At 43.5% G+C, this 20,184-nt stretch overlaps 1 protein-coding gene across 2 annotated transcripts; it reads left to right on the top strand.

Annotated features, from left to right (window-relative positions):
- The first annotated feature begins 13,394 nt into the window (after positions 1 to 13,394).
- MANEAL (mannosidase endo-alpha like) lies at positions 13,395 to 19,926 on the top strand. Of its 2 annotated transcripts, XM_036876606.2 has the most exons (4): positions 13,395 to 14,256; positions 15,441 to 15,550; positions 16,436 to 16,512; positions 17,612 to 19,926. In XM_036876606.2, the coding sequence occupies exons 1-4, from the start codon at positions 13,710 to 13,712 to the stop codon at positions 18,246 to 18,248; spliced, it is 1,371 nt and encodes a 456-aa protein (XP_036732501.2). In that variant the 5' UTR covers positions 13,395 to 13,709; the 3' UTR covers positions 18,249 to 19,926. The 2 variants fall into 2 exon arrangements, with proteins under 2 accessions (XP_036732501.2, XP_036732502.1); XM_036876607.2 differs by lacking the exon at positions 16,436 to 16,512 and having other exon boundaries at positions 14,087 to 14,256.
- Positions 19,927 to 20,184: the final 258 nt, after the last annotated feature.

A 20,184-nucleotide genomic window follows, 5' to 3' on the forward strand; every position in this document is an offset into this window, starting at 1 on the left:
ACAAACCCTTGTTTTAGGGAGTCTGGTTTCCACCCTCTCCTACCACACACACGGGCAGACACCTTGATGAAATAGCCAGATTGAGACCCTAGGAATGAGGAGAAGAAAAGAGGGAGTGAAATAATCCTTCTCTTTCTTTCTCTGAACAACTAATTCATAATAAAACCAGAACGGGGAAGCCCTAGTGTATACAGACTTATGCAAATCAGCCTGTTTTTAATAAGAGTTGCTTTAAGGAGGACTTCTCTCTACCAGGAGCTGCGGAATAGACATCTCAGGGAAGAAATTCAGGAGAGCCTTAGGAGGAAACTAAGCCATGGTTTATTGCGAACTTTAAGTTCTGGGTTCAAGTCACCCAAGCGCCAGGTTACATCCCCTTCCGGGATTGCGACTGTGTGGGTGGGAGTTTGTTTTCTGGCCGCGCTGCTAAACTATTTGCCCGCGGGCCACAGGCAACCTTGTTTCTGTCCGTGGTGCTGAATCCACTAGCGTCTGGAGGCTCGATTTTCAACGACCTGGGACTTTGCTGCAGAGCTCTGATCCTCGGCCCAGGACTGGCTGCCTCGTCTCCAGCCTGTAACCACGATCTAGCGATTTGGCTCTCTAGGAGATAAGCTAGTCTTACTTCCTGGAGTAAGTGTGGAAGGGCCTGGACCCTGGCCCGAAACTCATTTTTCCTCCTCTTCTCCTCCCAATCCCTATGAGGTAGGATGGAAATGATGCTTCTCTCTACTTCTGCCTCACTATCTCTGGGATGATGGGGAGAACACCTATTGGAGCTGAGAAGATTGATTCAATATCTAAATAGGAGAAGTGGTCTTCCTGGGAGCAGATCCAACTTTATTTACTTCAGCCTTCATCTCCAAGTTACTGAAAGTAACAAATATAGAGGCTGACAATTTTATTCGGCCTTTTGAACATATGCAGCAAGTACATTCATCCTGGCTAGTCATAGAAGATCATATCCTCCATGGAAAAGACTAAGATTGCTCTAGAGAAATTAGGGCCAAGCCCTGCTCTCAGAAAACAGGACATAGAGGGAGCCAGTGGCAGTGGGGAGCCCTACTGCTTGAAGGGACATCTCTAAATTGTTTATTTTCCATTCCATCTCCCACTCCCAAGTCTAAGAAAGAAATAAACATACCCAAGGTGAATTCTTTTCCAGGAAAATAGACTCACAAGCAAAAATAAAGTGGAATTTATAAATAAATGTTTAAATTGTATTTTCTAAAATACAGGAAATAAACATAAAGCACTTAGTTTATTGACTTTGAAAATTAAGCAGCAAAACCCTTTAAATTATCAGACATAATTACTTAGCTTTGATAAGCCCCTACTTCCCCCTCTGTAAAACAGGAATGAACACTTTTCAGAGTTATTGTGAGGTCAGAATATAATTTATATGTATGGCTCAGCACAGTGCTTGGAACATTGTTCTGGTATGTTTTATTATTCAACTCCATGGTTGATTAAGAAAAACAAGGAAAAAAGAAAGGATAAATGAAGGTTGGGTGGTGAGGTAGGAAGAGAGAAAGATAGAATTAGACAGTCATAGAAAAGAAGACAGAGTGAGGGATAAGAAGGCAGCTGGTTGAGATGAATGTGGCTAGAAAGCACAGGGACCTGAAGGAAATGTGCTTGAAAAGACAGAAGTGTCAGGGCAGGCCTGATGACCAGCTGCCAAATGGCCTCAGAGGTAACATTTACCTCAGTGAATTAATCATGGACCAGGGTCATAAGCTTGATTTTAACAGGACTAAGAGATAACCTATATATACTGGGGGGCTGGAAAGTAGATTATAATAACTTAGCTCCTATCCCACTGAGCCAAAGAACCAATGTATTCATTCATGAGAAATGGAATTTCCAAGGGGGACGGAATTCTGACATTGCCATGTCTAGCAAATTTTTCCCTGTAAGAAAATGTGCACGGGAAGCCAATTTATGACACAAAGGCTGCTTTGCAGGTATGAGGGGAGGGGTTTAAGTATTGAATGGCATCAAGACCTGATAAACTTGTGTCTTCAAATACCCAATAGGGATAAACCTGCCATGGGCACCTGAGTGACTATACTAGGCTGGAATGGGATCTATCAACATATACTCCTCTAATTTTTTTTAATCCTAGTTCTATGTCTAAGCAGTCCATTTGAAGGTGAAACAGTCCCTTAAATGTAATTGACCAAAGTAATATAAACTAATTTAGTTTTTATCAGTAAAAAAGTGAAAATATTCATTCATTCCACCCCTACAGACCCATTTAAATTGTTAAACATGTTAACAGATTGTTATGTTCCCTTCCTGGTATTTTCTTACACAAACACACTCTTACAGAAAATGAATATATCTGTTAGTGAGGTAAACACTGTTGATTATTTATCCAGTATGTTTCCCCTCTCATATAGTTTATTGCTCAGAAAACCCAATTTTGTTTGCATGTTCTTCTACTGTAGTCCTTTGATCAGAGAAGATGACCCTCTCCCCAAGTTCAGGGATAAAGATTGTTGTCAGCTAATCATTTTCATCCCATTCTATAGATGTCATGGTTAGCTTAGGCATGGGCCTGTGATACAACCCTGTTCTTCTGAATTGGGAACTCTAGAAAAGCTTTTCCCTCCTTAAAGAAAATATGTGTAACAGTCATATCCCACTTCTTTGTATGTCAGGTCTATATTTGACACCTGGACCTGCTGCAGCTATCTTGACATCATGAAGGGGAAGATCTCAACACTTTTAGTTAATATTTTTCAATTATATGTTACTGGAAACCCAACTAAAACTGGACAAAATGAGATTTTCTTGCTTCATGTAACTGAATGAGAAAGATCTGTGTATAACAGCAAAGTTTTGCACTGGGATTGTAGTAGAGTGTTAGCTAATCACCAAACTTGGATATTCTAAAAAGGGAATGCAATTGAAATCCTAGAACTAAAAAATACAATAACTGACATTAACACAATAGATGGATCTAACATTAAATTAGACTCAGTTAATTCTAAGAAATAGTGAGCTGGAAGATAGGTCAGTATAAAATATCTGTACTGAAGTATATGTAGAGAAAAGATAATGGAAAACATAGATAAGAGAGTAAGAGACACATGGGACATGATGAAAAAGCTTAAATGTATGAAATTAGAAACCTAGAAGAGAGGAGGGAGAGAATGGGAAAGAAACAATAATTGAAAAGAATGTAGCTAAAAATTTTCTAAAACTTTGAAAGACATGAAAACATATACTCAAGAAGTGTCATCAGTTCCAAGCAGGATAAATGCAAAGAAAACCATACTTAAGCACTTTATAGTAAAACTGCTGAAGAACAAAGACAAAAAAAAATTAAAAGCAATAGAGAGAAGGGGAATAAAAGATACATTACTTTCAAATGAGCAACATGAAGACTAGCAATTGACTCTCCAACATTAATAAAATTCAGAAGATGGTGGAATAGTATCTTTAAAGTGCTGAAAGAAAATATGGTTAATCTATAATTCTATACCCAGTGAAAATATCCTTCAAAAATTAAAGAAAATAAATATGTTTTCAGACAATCAAACCTGAAAAAAATCACACACACACACCAAAAAAATACTAAAGGGAACTTTTCAGACAGAATGTAAATAAGCCCAAAAGGAAGCATGAATATGCAGGAAGAAATAAAAAGAGCAATGGGAAGGGTAAACATACAGGTAAAAATAAAGCAATAATGTTTTATGGAGTTTTAAACATAAGTAAAATTAAACCACACCACAAAAATGGCATACCATGTGGGGGCAGGTAAATAGAGTTTAAGTATTTAAGATTCTGGTGTTGTCTAGGAAGTAGTAAAAGAATTGATTTATATTAACCCTTAACAAGTCAAGGATGCATGCTGCAATCACCATGGAAATCATGGAAAAATCATATGTAACTTATAAGCTAATGTAGGAAAGTATGGAATAATAAAAACAATCCAAAAAAGTTTAAAAGAAGAGAGAAAAAAAAGCATAGAACATTTGGAAGAAAAAAGAAAAGTACTATGATATCTTGAAACTCAAATGTTTAGCCATTTAAAATATAAGTGGACTAAATACCCTTATTAAAAAACAAAAATTGCCAGATTATTTTTTTAAATAACTAATTACTGCTTTAAAAAATCTTAAATATAAGGATACAGCTATGTTAAAGTAAAAGGTTGTAAAAAACATACTATATAAACAGTAACTAAAAGAAAATCAGTAAACCTAAACTAATACTATGCAAATTAGACTTTAAGGCAAGAAGTGTCACTAGATACTGCATAATGATTAAAATGTCAATAAACAAGGAAGATAAAACAATTCTAAATTTGTATGCCCTTAATAATAACATAGCCTCAAAGTATACTAAAACACATCATGCATTCCATCCAGCCTAGTAGTCACTCAGGTGCCCATGGCAGGTTTATCCCAACTGGGGATTTGGAGACACAAGTTTATCAGGTCTTGATGCCATCAGATACTTAACCCCCTCCCCTCATACCTGCAAAGCAGCCTTTATATCATATATTGGCTTCCTGTACATATTTTCTTACAGGGAAAAATTTGCTAGACATGGCAATATCAGAATTCCGTCCCCCTTGGAAATTCCATTTCTCATGAATGAATACATTGGTTCTTTGGCTCAGTGGGATAGGAGTTAAGTTATTATAATCTACTTTCCAGCTCCCCAGTATATATAGGTTATCTCTTAGTCCTGTTAAAATCAAGCTAATGACCCTCATCCATGATTAATTCAATTCACCAAGGTAAATGTTACCTCTGAGGCCATTTGGCAGCTGGTCATCCGGCCTGCCCTGACACTTCTGTCTCTTCAAGCACATTTCCTTCAGGCTCCTGTGACTTAACAAATTTATTTCTAGCTTTCATTACATGTCCAGTGTAACTTGGTAAAGACTCTGCTTCATTCACAACCCTCAGGGAAAGACACTGATGGAGACTTTCACCATCAGGAACACATGACAAGGGAAGAGAGAGAGATGGATGAGACACTCAAATTCTTAATTACTGCAACTCAGAAGTATCACTAGTCACTCATGCTCACAGATCATTGGCTAAATCCAGTCACATGGTCCCCTCCTAATTGCAAGGAGAAACAGAAATATAGGGAGCACATGGAACATTTGGTGGGCACTCTCTCTGTAGCAAGAATTCCCCATATACTCAAAGGAAAATATGTTCTTTCTTAGTGCATGACATTATTTGAAAATTTTCCTTTAAAAATCCTATTTTCTACCTTCTCAGTAATCTCTCAGTTGCTTTATCTTTAAAATAATATCTACCTATTTCTCTCTGGGTGTATATCCACCTGTCTCTTTTCTTTGCTCTCCTTTCCTCCCTCTTTCCCACATGGCATCTTCTCTTAACTTATTTGCAACTCCTAGAAGTCCTACAGTGATCCACCATTTAAAAAAGCAGTTGTATCCTTTCACACAATGTGGTTTAGACTATAGACCATGGACAACTGTTCATATACAGCCCCTTCCTCAACCCTTTCCACAAATATTTGTATCTATATTAACAAGGCCAGAAAGGAGGAGGCTGCATGATTCCACAGATGGTCTGTGGCAAGACTGTGAGACCATGCAATGAGTTTGAATTTATACCCTCAGTTGGGGCATTTATTTTGGCTTAGAGCCCTCTGAGAAAAGAAAATATCACTCTACAATAGGACTGTTGTCAGGGACAACCTCCAGAATATTACAACTGAAAGGGACATCAGAGGTCCACTAGTCCAACTGCCCACTGTACAGATGAGGAAACTGAGACACAGAGATGGAAAGGATTTGCCTGGGTCCATGAAAACTATTGCCAAGCTTAGACTAGAACCTGGATATCTTGTAGAAAAGTCTCAAAGCTTATTTGTTTAGTTAAAGTTGGTTGGAAAGACAGTGTGTTACTTTCATATTGCTGTGCTAACAATTTTGTGTAACAGATTTACACAAACTTAGCAGTTTAAAAGAATACACATGTGTTATCTCACAGTTTCCACGGGTCAGATCTGGGCACAACTGAGATAGGTCTATTGCTTGAGGTCTCACAAGCTGCAGTCAAGGCGTCAGGTAGGCTGCATTCTCATCAAAAGCTCAACTAGAAGGCATTTGCTCCCAAGCTCATTCTGTTGTTTTCAGACTTTTTTCCTTGTGGCTGTAGGACTTAGGAGGCTGACTTTTTCTCGGCTGTTGGCTAGTGGCTACTGTAATTCCTTGCCGCCTGAGCTCCCCTACATGGTCATTCACTTCCAGCTCACAAACAAGTCTCTCACCTCCGGGGGTGCCCCATCCCTCTTTCAAGGACTTTTTCATAAGTAAATCTTAATAATCCCCCTTTTAATTAACTCAGACTCAACTGCTTTGGGACCTTAATTATATCTACAGAATTTCTCACCTTTGCTATATTCTATTGGCTAGAAGCAAGTCACAAGTCCCACCACACTTGGGGAGGGAATAGCAGAAGGGCATGGGAACTGGTAGCAGGGGCCATGGGGAGCACGCCAGGGTCTGGGTGGCACAGACAGAAATATTTAAACCTGCTCAAGGAAGAGTTATCAGGTGAGCAGAAACAGCTCCTAAGAATGAACTGGACAACCTGGTGGGAAATGGAGCGGGGTCTGGAAGCTATCAGATACCAAGGCAACTGTTCGCTCATTAAAAAAAAAATTATTTTGCTTGCTCTCTTCTTCTTTCTTCCTGGGGTCAAACAATCTCTGTTTTCTCCTTTCTATAGCACAGTTGCACATTTTCTTCTTTGTAGGCAGACTGTTCATATTGGCCTATTCATAGCTTCTGCTCCTTAAATGCTGGTCTGCCCATGGCATTGACTTGTCATGATCTACATGGCTTATCATATCTGCTCTGGCTTCTGCTGTTGCCCCAATCCTGTGTGACCTTTCAATTTACCTCTGCACAGCTAATTCTGGAAAATTGTTGGGGGAAATAATCTAATTGACTAGCTTGGGTCAGATGTCTATTCCTGGTCCAAAATTCTGTGGTCAGGGGAACAGGGTCACATGGTATAAGGATGGATTCTCAAGTAGGGGATACAGATGAGCAGGTACCACAATTCATGTCTTACATCATTCTATTGCATCAAACTGGACAGTAGCAAATGGAGGTGACTATCCTTGCCAGAAGCCTCAGCCTGCCTCAGTAACTGTTGCTATCATTGTGGCACTATATGTAAACTCTTGAAGCTTATTTGTCTTGTTCATTGTTGTATCTTTAGTACCTAGAACTATGCCTGGCACATAGCAGACACTCAAAAAGTATGTATTGAATAAATAAATGGAACTCTAATCATGATTCACTATTGCCTCCCAAACTGTCTTCCCTAGAAACTAAAATATCCCAGGAACAAATCTGAACTCTGAACTACAAAATCCAACTGTAGATTTTACTGCTCGCTTTTCTCAGGGTTAAGGGTTGGACTGAAGTGGAAGTATAATGGAAAGAGATATGTATGAGTGTGTGAGTGGAGGGGTTGATGGGGATACTTACTCTATTGAGCGGATTGGGTTGAAATAAAAATCTGGAGGAAGGGTGAGAAAAAGGAACAGAAGGGCCAGGGGAGGGCGTAGCATCTTTCTGCTTTGAAAGAGACCAGAGTGATCTCTAATTATCATAGCCTGTCATTATGATATCTCTCTAGTCTAATGAACACATCATCATGAACCTTAATCCCATGCCCTGCTTCAAGTTATCCTAATTCTTGTGGAGTTTCTATGTCAAGCATGTGTTAAATGCCCTATTTTTTAAAATCCTTCTACAAATGTATAAGATGGCTATGGCCCTACATTTCCTTCTTCCCTTCACATTCATGATTCTAGAGGGTTGTTTACTCACTTATCCATTTCATTTGTTTAAATTCACTTTAATTTTAATCAAAATAATACTGCATGTAGTATTAAAAGTCAAGTAGTACTACAAGGCTTATAATAAAAATAGAAATCCCCTGCCTCTCCCCTTCCCAACCCATCCCTGAGTTTCATACCCTAGAGCCAACCACTTTCCATGCTCTTAGTGAATATGGTCCTGGATCTGGCCCAAAGTGGGTCTATGCAAGTGGGTTTCTTTCCTGTTCTTGCTCTGCTCCACAAGCCTCAGGACATGGTCAACAGGGGGCGATGAGGCCACTAACATTATGATTCAATTCATAAGAAACTCAGCTAACATGTACTAGTACCTACTGTGTGCCAGGTTCAGGAGACAGTATTGTACAATGATGAAGAGTACAGGCAGATGTAGGCGCAAGTCCTAGCCCAGGCTTTCTACCTCTCTAAGTCTTTGTTTCTTTGCTTGTAAAATGGGGGAATGACAGTACCCAAGGCATAAGATTGACATGAGGATGGGGGTGTGGGTATGGGTAGACAAGTATCCTAAAACATGGCTTCTGCTCCATTCCATTGGACAGAGAAACCGTATCTGGAAAAGGTATGGAAGGCTAGGTGGAATTTGAACAGGAATGAAAAAGAGTAGCTATTACAGTAAAGAGAAGGATTGAAAGGCAGACTTACAGGCAGAAATTAGCATGGTATGTTTGAGGAACACCTTTATCCCATGTGTAGGCTGGTATAACTTGAATATTGTGCTCTCTTTAGATGTGGGAAATCACATCAGATTGGCAGTTGAGGAAAACACTGCCAGGAAAAATCACAGAGTAGTACTGTAGGATTGTTGGGGAGGAAAGAGGGAGTGTTAAAGGAGCACTCTTTTGTGAGCAGCAGACAAAATGAATTGGATTAGGGCAAGGGGCAGACTCAGGTGTGGTATAAGCAAGCTTTGTCTGGTACTTCAATAGACCTGGCTGAGTGCTAAGTGAAGTAACTTAATTTGAGCCTCGGTAAGGTAGAGTTATATTAGATGGTCTCTAAGGGTCCTTATAGTCATAATGTTCTATGATTTTTATCATTATAGGATTGATATGATGACAGTGGGAATAAAAGCAAAGAGCAGGAATTAAAACAGTTTTGCAAATGGTATGCATGTGACTTGGTCACCATTTGGATACTGGGAATAAAAAATATATATCAATAATGAGTTGCATAATGGGTCCTGAGAGATTGGGGTACCCTTCGATGGGCAGGTGGGGAGGAGAGCTAACAGTAAAACATGCAAGAGAAAACTTTTGTAGATTCATAATGAACATACCAAGCATGTTCCTGTCTCCAGGACTGTGAGCTTGCTGTTTCCTCTGCCTGAAACGCTTTTCCTATAATTGTCTTCCTTCCTCCCTCCCTCCCTTCAGATTTCCTTTCTCCCTCCCCTTGGGTCACCCTCACAGGGAGGTTTGCCCTGACCAACCTACTAAAAATTACAAAACTTTCCCATCCTGGCACTCCCTCTCCCCTACTCCTGCTTTGCTTTTCTCCAACACTTACCATCAGCTGACCACTCCATTTTATTCATTGTCTGTTTAGACATCTAACATGGGAATTGTGTAGAAGACAGTATCCAAAGGAGTTTTATAGTTGTGTTGGAGAGTTTAGGAAAAACAAGTAATAAAGGTACAGAAAACAAATCAAATGGAGAAAAAAGGGAATTACTAACCCCAGGAGAAACAAAAATTGTATACAATATACAAAAAGTGCAATTATAGCTCACACATGGCTCAATGGTGGAAAATATTATAGAGTATAATGTATCCACTAGTGATTTTACTTAAAATATGATACAGCCACATAGGGGCATGAAAGAAGAATTGGGAGGAGGATCAGAATATCTATCAGTTTTAGTCATTCCTGGAGATACCCATCCTGGTGTGTCTTCCTGCTCCTGTAAGGGCTGACTGCTCTTTGGATTCGCACAGCTATCATCCCGGAGCTCCCCAGAGCTTTTCTTCTGTATTATATTTCCTTTTTATCAGATTCCAAGTTTCCCCTCAACTTTTTAATTTATCCCCTTATATCCTTTGGTGGCTTTCTGAGAAAAAGGGCATAAGAGAAAAAAAATTGAGGCTTAGTATACCTAAAAATGTCTGTATTCTCTCCTCACACCTTTTAAACTGGTTATAGAATTCTAGATTTAAAATTATTTTCCTTCAGAATTTTGGAGGCAATTCTCCACTGTCTTCTGGCTTCTAGGGCTAATTCCAAATCCTTGGTATATGACTTCTCTTTTCCCAAAAGTTTTTGGATCTTCTCTTTGTTTTCAATATCCTTTAATTTCCTAATGATCTGGTCTATGTGTATTTCTTTCATTCATTGCTCACTTGGATAGCTATTGCAATCCAAAAAGTCAGGTTCTGGAAAATTCCTTTGTATAGCTTTATCTATATTTTCCTATATATCTATATTTTTGTTATCTGTATTTTCCTTGTGGAATTTGTTTTAGTTAGACATTGAACTCCATAACTGATCTCTAATTTTCTCATTTTCCTTCCAAATTCCATCTTTAGGATTTTCTTTGTCTATTTTCTGGTAGAGTCTTTGCCTTTATCTTCCAAACTTTCTATTAAAAATTTAAATTTTGGCTCTTATTTTTAATTTCCAAGAGTTCTTTCCTTCTCTCTGATCAATGTTGCCCCTTTTTATACAGCATCATGTCTTGTTTCATGCATGCAAATTCTCTGGGACATTAGATAACAGTATTTTGCCTGTTTTATTTAGCTAGCTTCATCATTTCTGTTTCCTCCAATCTAGTTGCTCTTGCTCTTACTCTATTACCCTTTCTTTCTTACTTCTCCCCTGTCTTTCTTTTTTGTTTGTTTGCTTATTTTAATCTCTGCCTTTCACACAAGAGGATTTCACTAAGTGCCTGGAAATCATTAGCTGGTTATTCATATTTAGAGTGAGGTATTAGAGAGCTGAAAGATCTGAAGCAAGGGGCAGAATTTGCTGATTTATAAATTTCACTCTAGATTGATCAGGCAGTGAGCTGGCTTTTCAGTATGTGCAGGATTTTTCTTAAGGGTCTTTCTTTTTCCCTGGAGAAGAGTCACTCAGACTTCTGCTTGGAAGGAAGCTTTCTAGGGACTGAACTTCTTATCACTTATTATGCATACTTTTACTTATTCCCCTGGATTTCAACTTGATAGGTGTCCCTGAGCCTGGAGGGTCTCTTGTTCTACTCTTCCACAGAATAAATCTGCCATCTCCTGCCATAGCGGGGAGGGAAGCTTTCTCAACATAGTCCAAGTTCTGTGAGGAAGAAGTGCAGAATAGATTCTGAGCAGATATGGGAGACATTCTTGGCTCTTTGATCAACCCCCATTTCCTCCTTCCTTTCTCATTCATTCACCCTTCTCTGAATGGCCTTGTCAAGGGATTGGTTTAAGCATAAGCATATGACAGAATTCTGGCCAATGAGAAGTGATGGGAACTCATCTGAGAACTTCTTGAAGAGTTTATCTTACTTTTTAAAAGAGTTACAGGACACCTACTTTATTCTTCTGCATCTGGATATTATCATGTGAGAATGTAATGCTTGAAACTGCTTGCATCCTTTTTCAACCATAAGAGGAGGCCAGAGAAGCCACAGACAAGATGATCTGATGCCCCAATGTCTTTGAAACTCCGGATTAACCATCCCTAAAGCCAGTTTACCTAAAGACTCCTCAAAATGTGGGATAAAATCTATTACACTCAGCATCACCTGAGATCTTATTAGAAATACAGAATCTCAGGCCTCACACCTGATGAATCAGAATCTACATTTTAATAAAATATTCAAGGGACTGATTGGCTCATTAGAGTTTGAAAAGCACTGCTTTAAGTCATATTTAGCTATTTCCCTTATAATTTGCAGCTGAACATATTCAAACTGATAGAGTGGGTGTAGCAACACCTTTGAAGCCATGTGTCACAACCTATAAATGCTAGTGTTTCTGAAAATTCCATCCTTGTTCATTTTCTCATCTCATTCTTACTCATTCCCAGAGCCATCTAATTCCATGCCAGAGATTACAGTCTTCTCCCCAACAGTTAATCCACTCCAAAAATTTAATCTAATCCAGTCATGGTAATTCCATCCCCACTGGCAACAATTTGTTTGATAAATCTAAACCAGATTAGACCAATGAGATTCAAGGGGATGAATGCTTAGACTTCTGGGAAAGAGAAATTAGTCTTGCAGTTGCCTGTTAAGATGACAAAAAGAAGCATTCAGCCTCAACCGCCCATGGCAGTCACTTTGTGATATGAGGGGAGCCAGCTTTGGTATAAAGTCAATGGTGGGGACAGCAGAGCAGTGAGATGGAAGTATCTCAGATTCCTAACGACATTGTTGAACCAGAGAACCTACCCACTCTGCCCTCCCATTGGACTTAACTGTGTTATGGGATATGTTTCCATATTACATAAGCTAGTTTGAATCAGGTATCTGCTACTTGGAGCTGAAAGCATTCTACTTAATTCACAATTACAACCACAAATTCTCTCAAACTCACTTTCCTAAACTCCAAACCTATCCACATTTCCCAACCTCGCTCCTCCTCTTCCTGGGTTTCCTACAATTCTTTTTCTAAGAAATAAGAATCAAGGTGCCTACAATTATGCCAAGCTCTGTTTTAGACTGCAGAGAGAGTAGTTGATAAAACAAAGTTTCTGTCATCATGGACAAGTGAAGGAGGCAGACGATAAACAAAACTACTTTCTGAATGAATGAAATAATGCAGAGTAGAACTCAATGCCAAGCAAAAAAAAATTGTCTATAATATATCACACCAGAGTCTAGTATTCACTCAACAAACAGCCCTGGAAACTGAGTATCAGATCCTGTTCTCACAGTCCTTGAAATCTAAAAGGTAAATATGACCTGGAGCCTGCCCTCTTGTGCTCAGAGGCCAGAAAGAATAGTGAATAGGTATTGATTGCTAATTTTGTCAGCCCTTGTAGTAAGTGCTTTATGGTAACCATCTCATTTCGTATTCACCGACTCTAGGAGGTTGTCCGAGAACAGACGGTTCCGGATGACAGCAGGCCTTACACCAGGAAATCTGGACAGTAACAAGAACTCTGTCGAGCCAGTTCTGACCCTTGGGTTTAGACCCGGTCCGTGTGACCTAGTGCAAGTCACGGACCCCCTCATCTTTGCTGCATCTCTAGCCAGGGCCGGTAGTATCTGACTCCTAGGGTTTTCCCGACGCCCCTTACCCCGGGCTCCAGAGGCTGCCCAGGGGTGTGTGAGGAGGGATCCGCTGGGTGGGGGACCTGAGACAAATACGAAGGGTCACTGAGATCAGTAGGGGGGTGTCGGGTAGTCAGTAAAGAGGGATCAGTGGGAAGGAGATTCTTCGAGAGAGACAACCATACACATTTGCTTTCTTCTCCACCAAGAGTGGAGGATCTGCGAGTTCCCGGACCAGAGGAGCCGGGCCTATTAAGTCAAGCCGCGTGGCCAGCGGAGGATTTGTGGTTCTGGGGCGGCCGGGTGTGGGCGCCGGGTTGGAGAAAGGGAATGCCCTCCTTCCAGGGCCAAGGAGAAGAGTCCTGGCGGCGGCGCTGGAGGGCGTGGGAGCAGAGAACACTTCCCCGGTCCACTCCCCCCTCGGCTCTTGAGCACTTGGTCTGCGCCGCCTGCATTGTCTGTGTGCCGGGCCCGCCCGCACTGCGGGGGAGAAGCCGGGAGCCGCCCACAAGGCTCTGGGCGTCGCTGTCTCCGTGGGACGCGCGCTGGCTGCGCGAAGCGCGGGAGCCGGGCGGGCAGCCATGGTGCGGCTGGCTGGGAGGTAGCCGGGCGGGAAGCGAGGAGCGCTGGAGCCGCCATGGCCCGGCGGCGCCGCCGCGCCTGCATCGCGCTGTTCCTTGTGCTGCTCTTCGCCTTCGGCACCCTAATGGGCCTGCGCACGTTAAAGGCTCCTGACGGACTCCCGGCGCTGGGCCCGGGCCTGGAGCTGGCGCCCTTTGAGCGACGACCGGAGGGGGGCCCCGCGCCGGCCGTCCGGGCTCCGGCAGCTCCCGCCGCGCCGCCGCCGCCGCCGCCGCCTGGCACGGCGGGCCCGGCCAGCTCCCAGAGGCCGGCTCCCGCGGAGGCCGAGCCCGCCCCCAGGCAGAGTCTGCGCGTCTACTCGGACCTGCACGCCTTCTACTACTCGTGGTACGGGAGCCCGCGGCGAGAGGGCCACTACATTCACTGGGACCATGTCATGGTGCCGCACTGGGACCCCAAGATCTCGGCCAGCTACCCCCGCGGCCGCCATAGCCCCCCCGACGACTTGGGTTCCAGCTTCTACCCGGAACTGGGACCCTACAGCTCCCGGGACCCCGAAGTGCTCCGGGAGCACATGACCCAGCTGAAGGAAGCTGCCATCGGTGAGTTCCCTAACCCCTGGGCGGCCCTGACCCCAGTTTCGCCATTCTTCGTTCCCACACCCCAACTCCCTCTGGTCCTGTCACCGGGCCTTTGGTCCCACTCAACCCTTCAGCCCGGCTTCTTATTTCTTCCCTTCTACTCTCATTCTGCGTCCACAACGAGGGACCGCCCCCACCTTCTAGTATTTAGACTCCCCCACCTCTGCCTTCAGACCCCCGCAGTTCCAGGGCCCTTTCATAGAGCGGAGCTGCTGCGAGAGCCAGTGGAAGGCGTTTGCGCCAGAGCTGTCCCAGAGATGAACAGCGAGAGGATGGAGAGTCTGTATGTCCTTTGGACTTTAAGGTTTGGGGAAGTGAGGCTTGGGTATCCTGGCGCCCCAGGTTCAGAGGAGTAGAGCCTGGGATGGCCTCTGCTTTCACACTAGGTACAGGGTAGAGCAACAGCCCTTGCTTTTGCTAGCTGCAAAAAACAAAGTTTGCCCACGTTGCAGGACGGACTCTGCTCTGTTTGTAGCAGAGAGCCCAAGAGCATTTCGTCAAGTGCTTGCTTGAAAAGTGCTTGCCTGAGAGACATCTTTGTAGGCAGACTGGGGTGAGGAGGCTCACTTGTTTCAAATTTTATCACTAAATTATACTGGGTTTTATAGCACATTTCAGTTTATCTGAAAATGGTTAATGAGTGGGGGAGGGGGGTTTGAATGCCCGAGGCAATGGGAGATATTCACGGAAAGATAACACAGACCATCCCTCAGGATTTTACAGTCTAGGGGAGCAGACAGTTGAGACTAATGTTTCTTCTCACAGGAGCCCTCTGCTCAGAGCTCTTCTTGAGGGATCGCAGAGATGCTCCTCTCCTCCATAGAGGACTGTGGCTTCCAGGTGGGTGTGGCATTGCCCACCCATTTCCCTTTGTTCTTCTAGCTATTGCTACGAGAGCCCGGCTACTACCCAGGCTTTTCTTAGGCTCCTTCCCGGCGTAGTGCGCTACGCTTCAGCACCGCAGCCATGGACAGTTCCAGGGCGCCATGCTCCGGAATCCGACCTGCAGGAAGTGTGAACCTGGCAGAAGCCTCGCTCAAGGTTTCAGTCAAAAACCATTTTTCCTCTGGAGATAGTTTGTAAGGAAACAAATCTCTGTTGCGGGGGTGTTATGTCTCTGAAGTAACCTCTGTGTTGTGTCTCAGGTGTCCTGGTCCTGTCCTGGTACCCACCTGGCATGGCTGATGATAACGGAGAACCCTCAGATGACCTGGTGCCTGCCATTCTGGACACCGCCCATCAGTACAGCATCCAGGTGAGTATCCAAGAAGAGATCAAGTGTTCTCTGGTCCATTCTGAAGATTTATCCTCTCTGCACACAGGGATAGTGCCTCTACCAAAGTTCTTGGCCCAGGTATGCCAAACATGTAGCCAGTGTGGTGTAGGGTGTAGGGTTCTACATAGTGCCTATGTCACTCCTATTTTCTTGAATTCTGGAAAAAAAAAGGGGGGCGGAGGAAACTAGGCATAAGAGAAATGGGAGACTAAATAAATACCACAATGGTAGAGTTTAGGTTGGAGACTCGATGACCTTGGATAAAGGGCAGGCAAGGGCCAAATGGGCCCACAGACTGAATTCCAGCCTTAGTCCCCTAGTGGAAGTCAGTGTTGGGCTTCAAGGAGTAGAAAACAACACATGTTTTCAACAGGTAGGCTTGCTTTCAAGAGGAATGACAGAACTGACCTCAGCATGTCCAGTTATTTTCCCTAAATGAACCAAATAAGCCATTCCTCTTTCCTGTAGCAAAGGAAGAAAAATGGTGCAGAGGATCCCCACTCCCACTGAGCCCATCACCAACACACTTAGCAGATCATAACACATTTTCCCAGAAACACAGCTTTCATATACTTCTTCCCAGTTTCAGGCTGCTGGTGCCAATAACTTGGAGCTGGCACAGAAGCTGGGACCTATTGGCCCACCTGCAATAACCCATCAGAATGATTCCCAGATGTCCTGCTGTGGGAGGTGGGCAAACTCCAAGCCCCTCATTTCCTGGTCCTAAGGGCAGTGGCTACATTTATCTCAATGGTATCCACCATTGCCAGCCTCTCTCCTCTGGGCCATTGTTGAAGCATGAGCTTTATAGGTTGTAGCCTCTGGACAGATACTCACCTGACCAGTATCTCCTTTGTGGTATAGGTGGCCTTCCACATCCAACCCTACAAGAGCCGGGATGACATCACTCTGCATGACAACATCAAGTACATTATTGACACGTAAGACTGCTCTGGGACCTGGATTTTGGTTGGGATCAAACTGTGGGTAGGGATAAGAAGTTTGGAGGAGCAGGTCAAGAGACACAAGGACAGAATGCCTGTGTCCCAGCAGCTATTTTATAGTAAGAGAGTACTGGGCTTGGAGTCAAATTCTGGTTCTATGGCCTGCAATCTGTGATCAGAGGCAAGCCTTTTAAACTTTTGAGTGTTGTGAGTTACATGAGTTAAAATATGTGAAAGTGGCTTGTACAGTGCTTGCACATATCATTCATTCATTCAAAAATATTTTTGAGTGCCTTCAGGGTCCAAACACTCCTCAGTCCCAGCTATACAGTAATGGGCAAGACTAGCAAAGTTTACATTCTAGTGTGTGTTGGGGGTACAGTGGAGCAGCCAGTCTTTATACATGAGAACTCAAGTAGTGACCCACACTATGAAAAAGTAATAATAAAGAATAAAGCAGGGTGTTGTGTTAGAGTGTGCCTGAGTAACTACTTTAAAATGGGTGGTCAAGTGAGCCTCTCTGAGATCACATGCAGGCTAACACCAGAATGAAGAGTTGGCTCTGCAAAGATCTGGGGCAGGTAGAAAATTCCAGGCAGAGGGCTGTCAGTTCCAAAGGCCTTGAGACGGGACAAGCTTGATAGCAGAATAGAAAGGCAAGTGTAGCAGAGTATAGATGCTACAGATGGGGTAATGGTAGGACTGGAGGTAGGCAGGGCCAGGTCAAGTAGGTGGGGCCTTGTGGGTCTTAGTAAGAAGCAATCAGACCTGATTTCCACTTAAGAGAACAGATTATAGGGAGGCAGAAATAGGACGAACCGAAACCAGTTAGGTGGCTGTTGATGCCATCCAGACAAGATGGTGGTGGGTTGGCCTAGGACAGGGAATTGAGTCTTGAATAAAGGAATGACAAGGCTGGGGAGTGGAAGGAAGGAACTAGGTTTTTGCTTAGACACAAGATGAGTCCAACTACGGAGACTGGCTGGGTCCAAATTGTGGTTGGGCATCATGAAGGATCTCATCCATGGCTGGTCCTACAGCTGTGCTGGTTTCTCCCATCTTAGGCTGTCAGCTCACTCTTCTTCCTCTCACTTAGGTATGGCTCCCATGGTGCGTTTTACCGCTATAAAAACAGCATGGGTAAGAGCCTCCCGCTCTTCTATATCTACGACTCATACCTGACATCCCCTGAGGCCTGGGCCCGCCTCCTGACACCAAATGGGCCCCACTCAATCCGAAACACCCGCTATGATGGGCTCTTCATAGCGCTGCTGGTGGAGGAGGGGCACACCCACGACATCCTCGCTGCTGGATTTGATGGCATGTACACATACTTTGCCTCCAATGGCTTCTCCTTTGGCTCCTCGCATCAGAACTGGAAAGCTGTGAAGAACTTTTGTGATGCCAATAACCTCATGTTCATTCCCAGTGTGGGGCCTGGCTACATTGATACCAGCATCCGGCCCTGGAACAATCACAATACACGAAACAGGGTCAATGGCAAGTACTATGAGACGGCCCTGCAGGCAGCCCTGACAGTGAGGCCCGAAATTGTCTCCATCACCTCTTTCAATGAGTGGCATGAAGGCACCCAGATCGAGAAGGCCATTCCCAAGAAGACGCCAACTCGTCTGTATTTGGACTACCTGCCTCATCAGCCCAGCCTATACCTGGAGCTGACTCGCCGCTGGGCTGAACACTTCATCAAAGAGAAAGAGCAGTGGCTGATGTGAGGAGCCTGCAAACAGGGGCACAAGGTGCTGATGTGTCCCAGCCTCACTGGAAGATGTCACACATGGAGCTCAGCTGCGGTTATAGGTACTTGTTCATCTCCAAGTCAGCAGCTGTGTGCTTCCAGGTGGGCTGTCAAGCCTGGGCCTGTGTGGAACAGAGCCTGCTTCTCAGGCAAGTGCTGGGGTACTCTCCAGTGACAGGAGGCAAGGCAGGGTTCCAGAGGGAACCCTAGAGGCTGGCAAGTGACTGGACTTAGCCCAGAACAGCTCCACATCCTCAGTCAGAACACTTTAAAATAATCCTTTATAGCTTTGGACTCGGCAGATTGGTGTGTAGTGGAGTTGCGAAGTCACTGCTCTTAGAAGGGTGCCAGGGTTCTGGGCTAGCATGCACCCTGCTCCCTTCTGCCAGCCCACATCCTCTCTTCAGGCCTCCTCCCCACATTGTCTGTCTTCTCCAAGTTAAGGAACCATATTTAGGCTTTCTAAAAGGGAAATTATTCCCAGTAGATTCCTGAACCCAATCAGGAAATAATCCTGAACATTCACATATTCATTCAACACATACTAATCAAGCACCTTCCCAAGTGCTAGGTGCTGGAGAACTTGACCAGGAATGGTTCCTGTCTTCCTGAAGCTTACGGGATCCAGCTTTCCTTGTATGGTGTGGCCTCATAGCTAGTGCCTGAACACAGCTCTAAGTTTTTTCTTTTTGCAGTTTTACCCAATGCTGGGAGTTAACTCTTTTTCCTCCAAGAAAATACCTCTGTGCTCCAGAGCCAGTTTTCCCAGGTGAACATTTAACTCCAGGGAGAGCATTAGTTTATTCCCCACCCCTTAGCTGCCTCAACTGAATGAGGCCCACACACTAGAGCCATTCTCAGTGCTACTGTGATTTGCATTAATGAAACATGATTTGGTATTGAATAGACACTCCTGCTCTCAAGACTTCACGGATCTGACCCCTCAGATTCTGACAAAGTGACGTGTGCGATGGCCTGGCTAGTGTTAGCACAATGCAGTGAGGTTGCTTAAGAGATTGGTAGTTCAACAAGATTTCTAGAGGGAATATTTAACAAATCAGTGCTTATTTACAAATAAACTAATATGCTAATCATAGCGACCCTTAAAGCAGTCCCTGGGATACCTTCTTGGGAAATTCTTAGGTTCTACTTGAAAATATGTTCATTCCCAGTGTGCTGCATCAGAAACCCCTGAATTGAGGTTTATGGGCTCAAGACCGAATCTCAATTCTGGGGACTAGGGTATAAGGTGGAAGGGAAGGAAGTGGGCCCTATTGGTAACCCCAAGGGCTCCCTGTTCCAATTAGATAACTGATAGTAAACCCTGCCAATGGATGGGGCAGGTCTGGTGCCTAGCTTGCGACTTAGCTGGGGAAACCAAGACAGGCAGGGACAGGTAAAAAGGCTGGACGGTGACCTGAGTGATTTACATTAGGGAGTAACACTGAGGCTTCATTTCACACACACACAATTTGAAAAATACAGAAAGTATGGCAAGACTGAGGGCAGGGAGAGCGACTGCTGATGGCAATGCTACTTGTTCCTTTCAAGGCTAATCTGTATCAAGAGCCATAAAAATGCTGATAACACTTTGATCCAGTAATCCTACCCTAAGGAAATAATTCAAAAGAAGAAAAATAAACCATTTACAAAGATGTTTAATAGCAACATTATTTTTTATTAAGGAAAAACAAAGTTCAAATGCCCAACAAAAATTATGTTTAATACTTGGTATACATCTAAAGAAAGATAAAGGCTGCTGAGTAGACACTGGATTTAAGTAATGGTATTAAATTCATTATAATTTACTTTATGAATAAATAAGAAAAAAAGCACTGGCTGAAAAGGGTAGATTCATTTTCCAGTATTCTTTAATTTGGACTCCAATTCCCAATCCCTTGCCAACTGAGCTG

This window comes from Manis pentadactyla, chromosome 4, assembly GCF_030020395.1.
Source record: "Manis pentadactyla isolate mManPen7 chromosome 4, mManPen7.hap1, whole genome shotgun sequence".
Classification (NCBI taxonomy): domain Eukaryota; kingdom Metazoa; phylum Chordata; class Mammalia; order Pholidota; family Manidae; genus Manis; species Manis pentadactyla.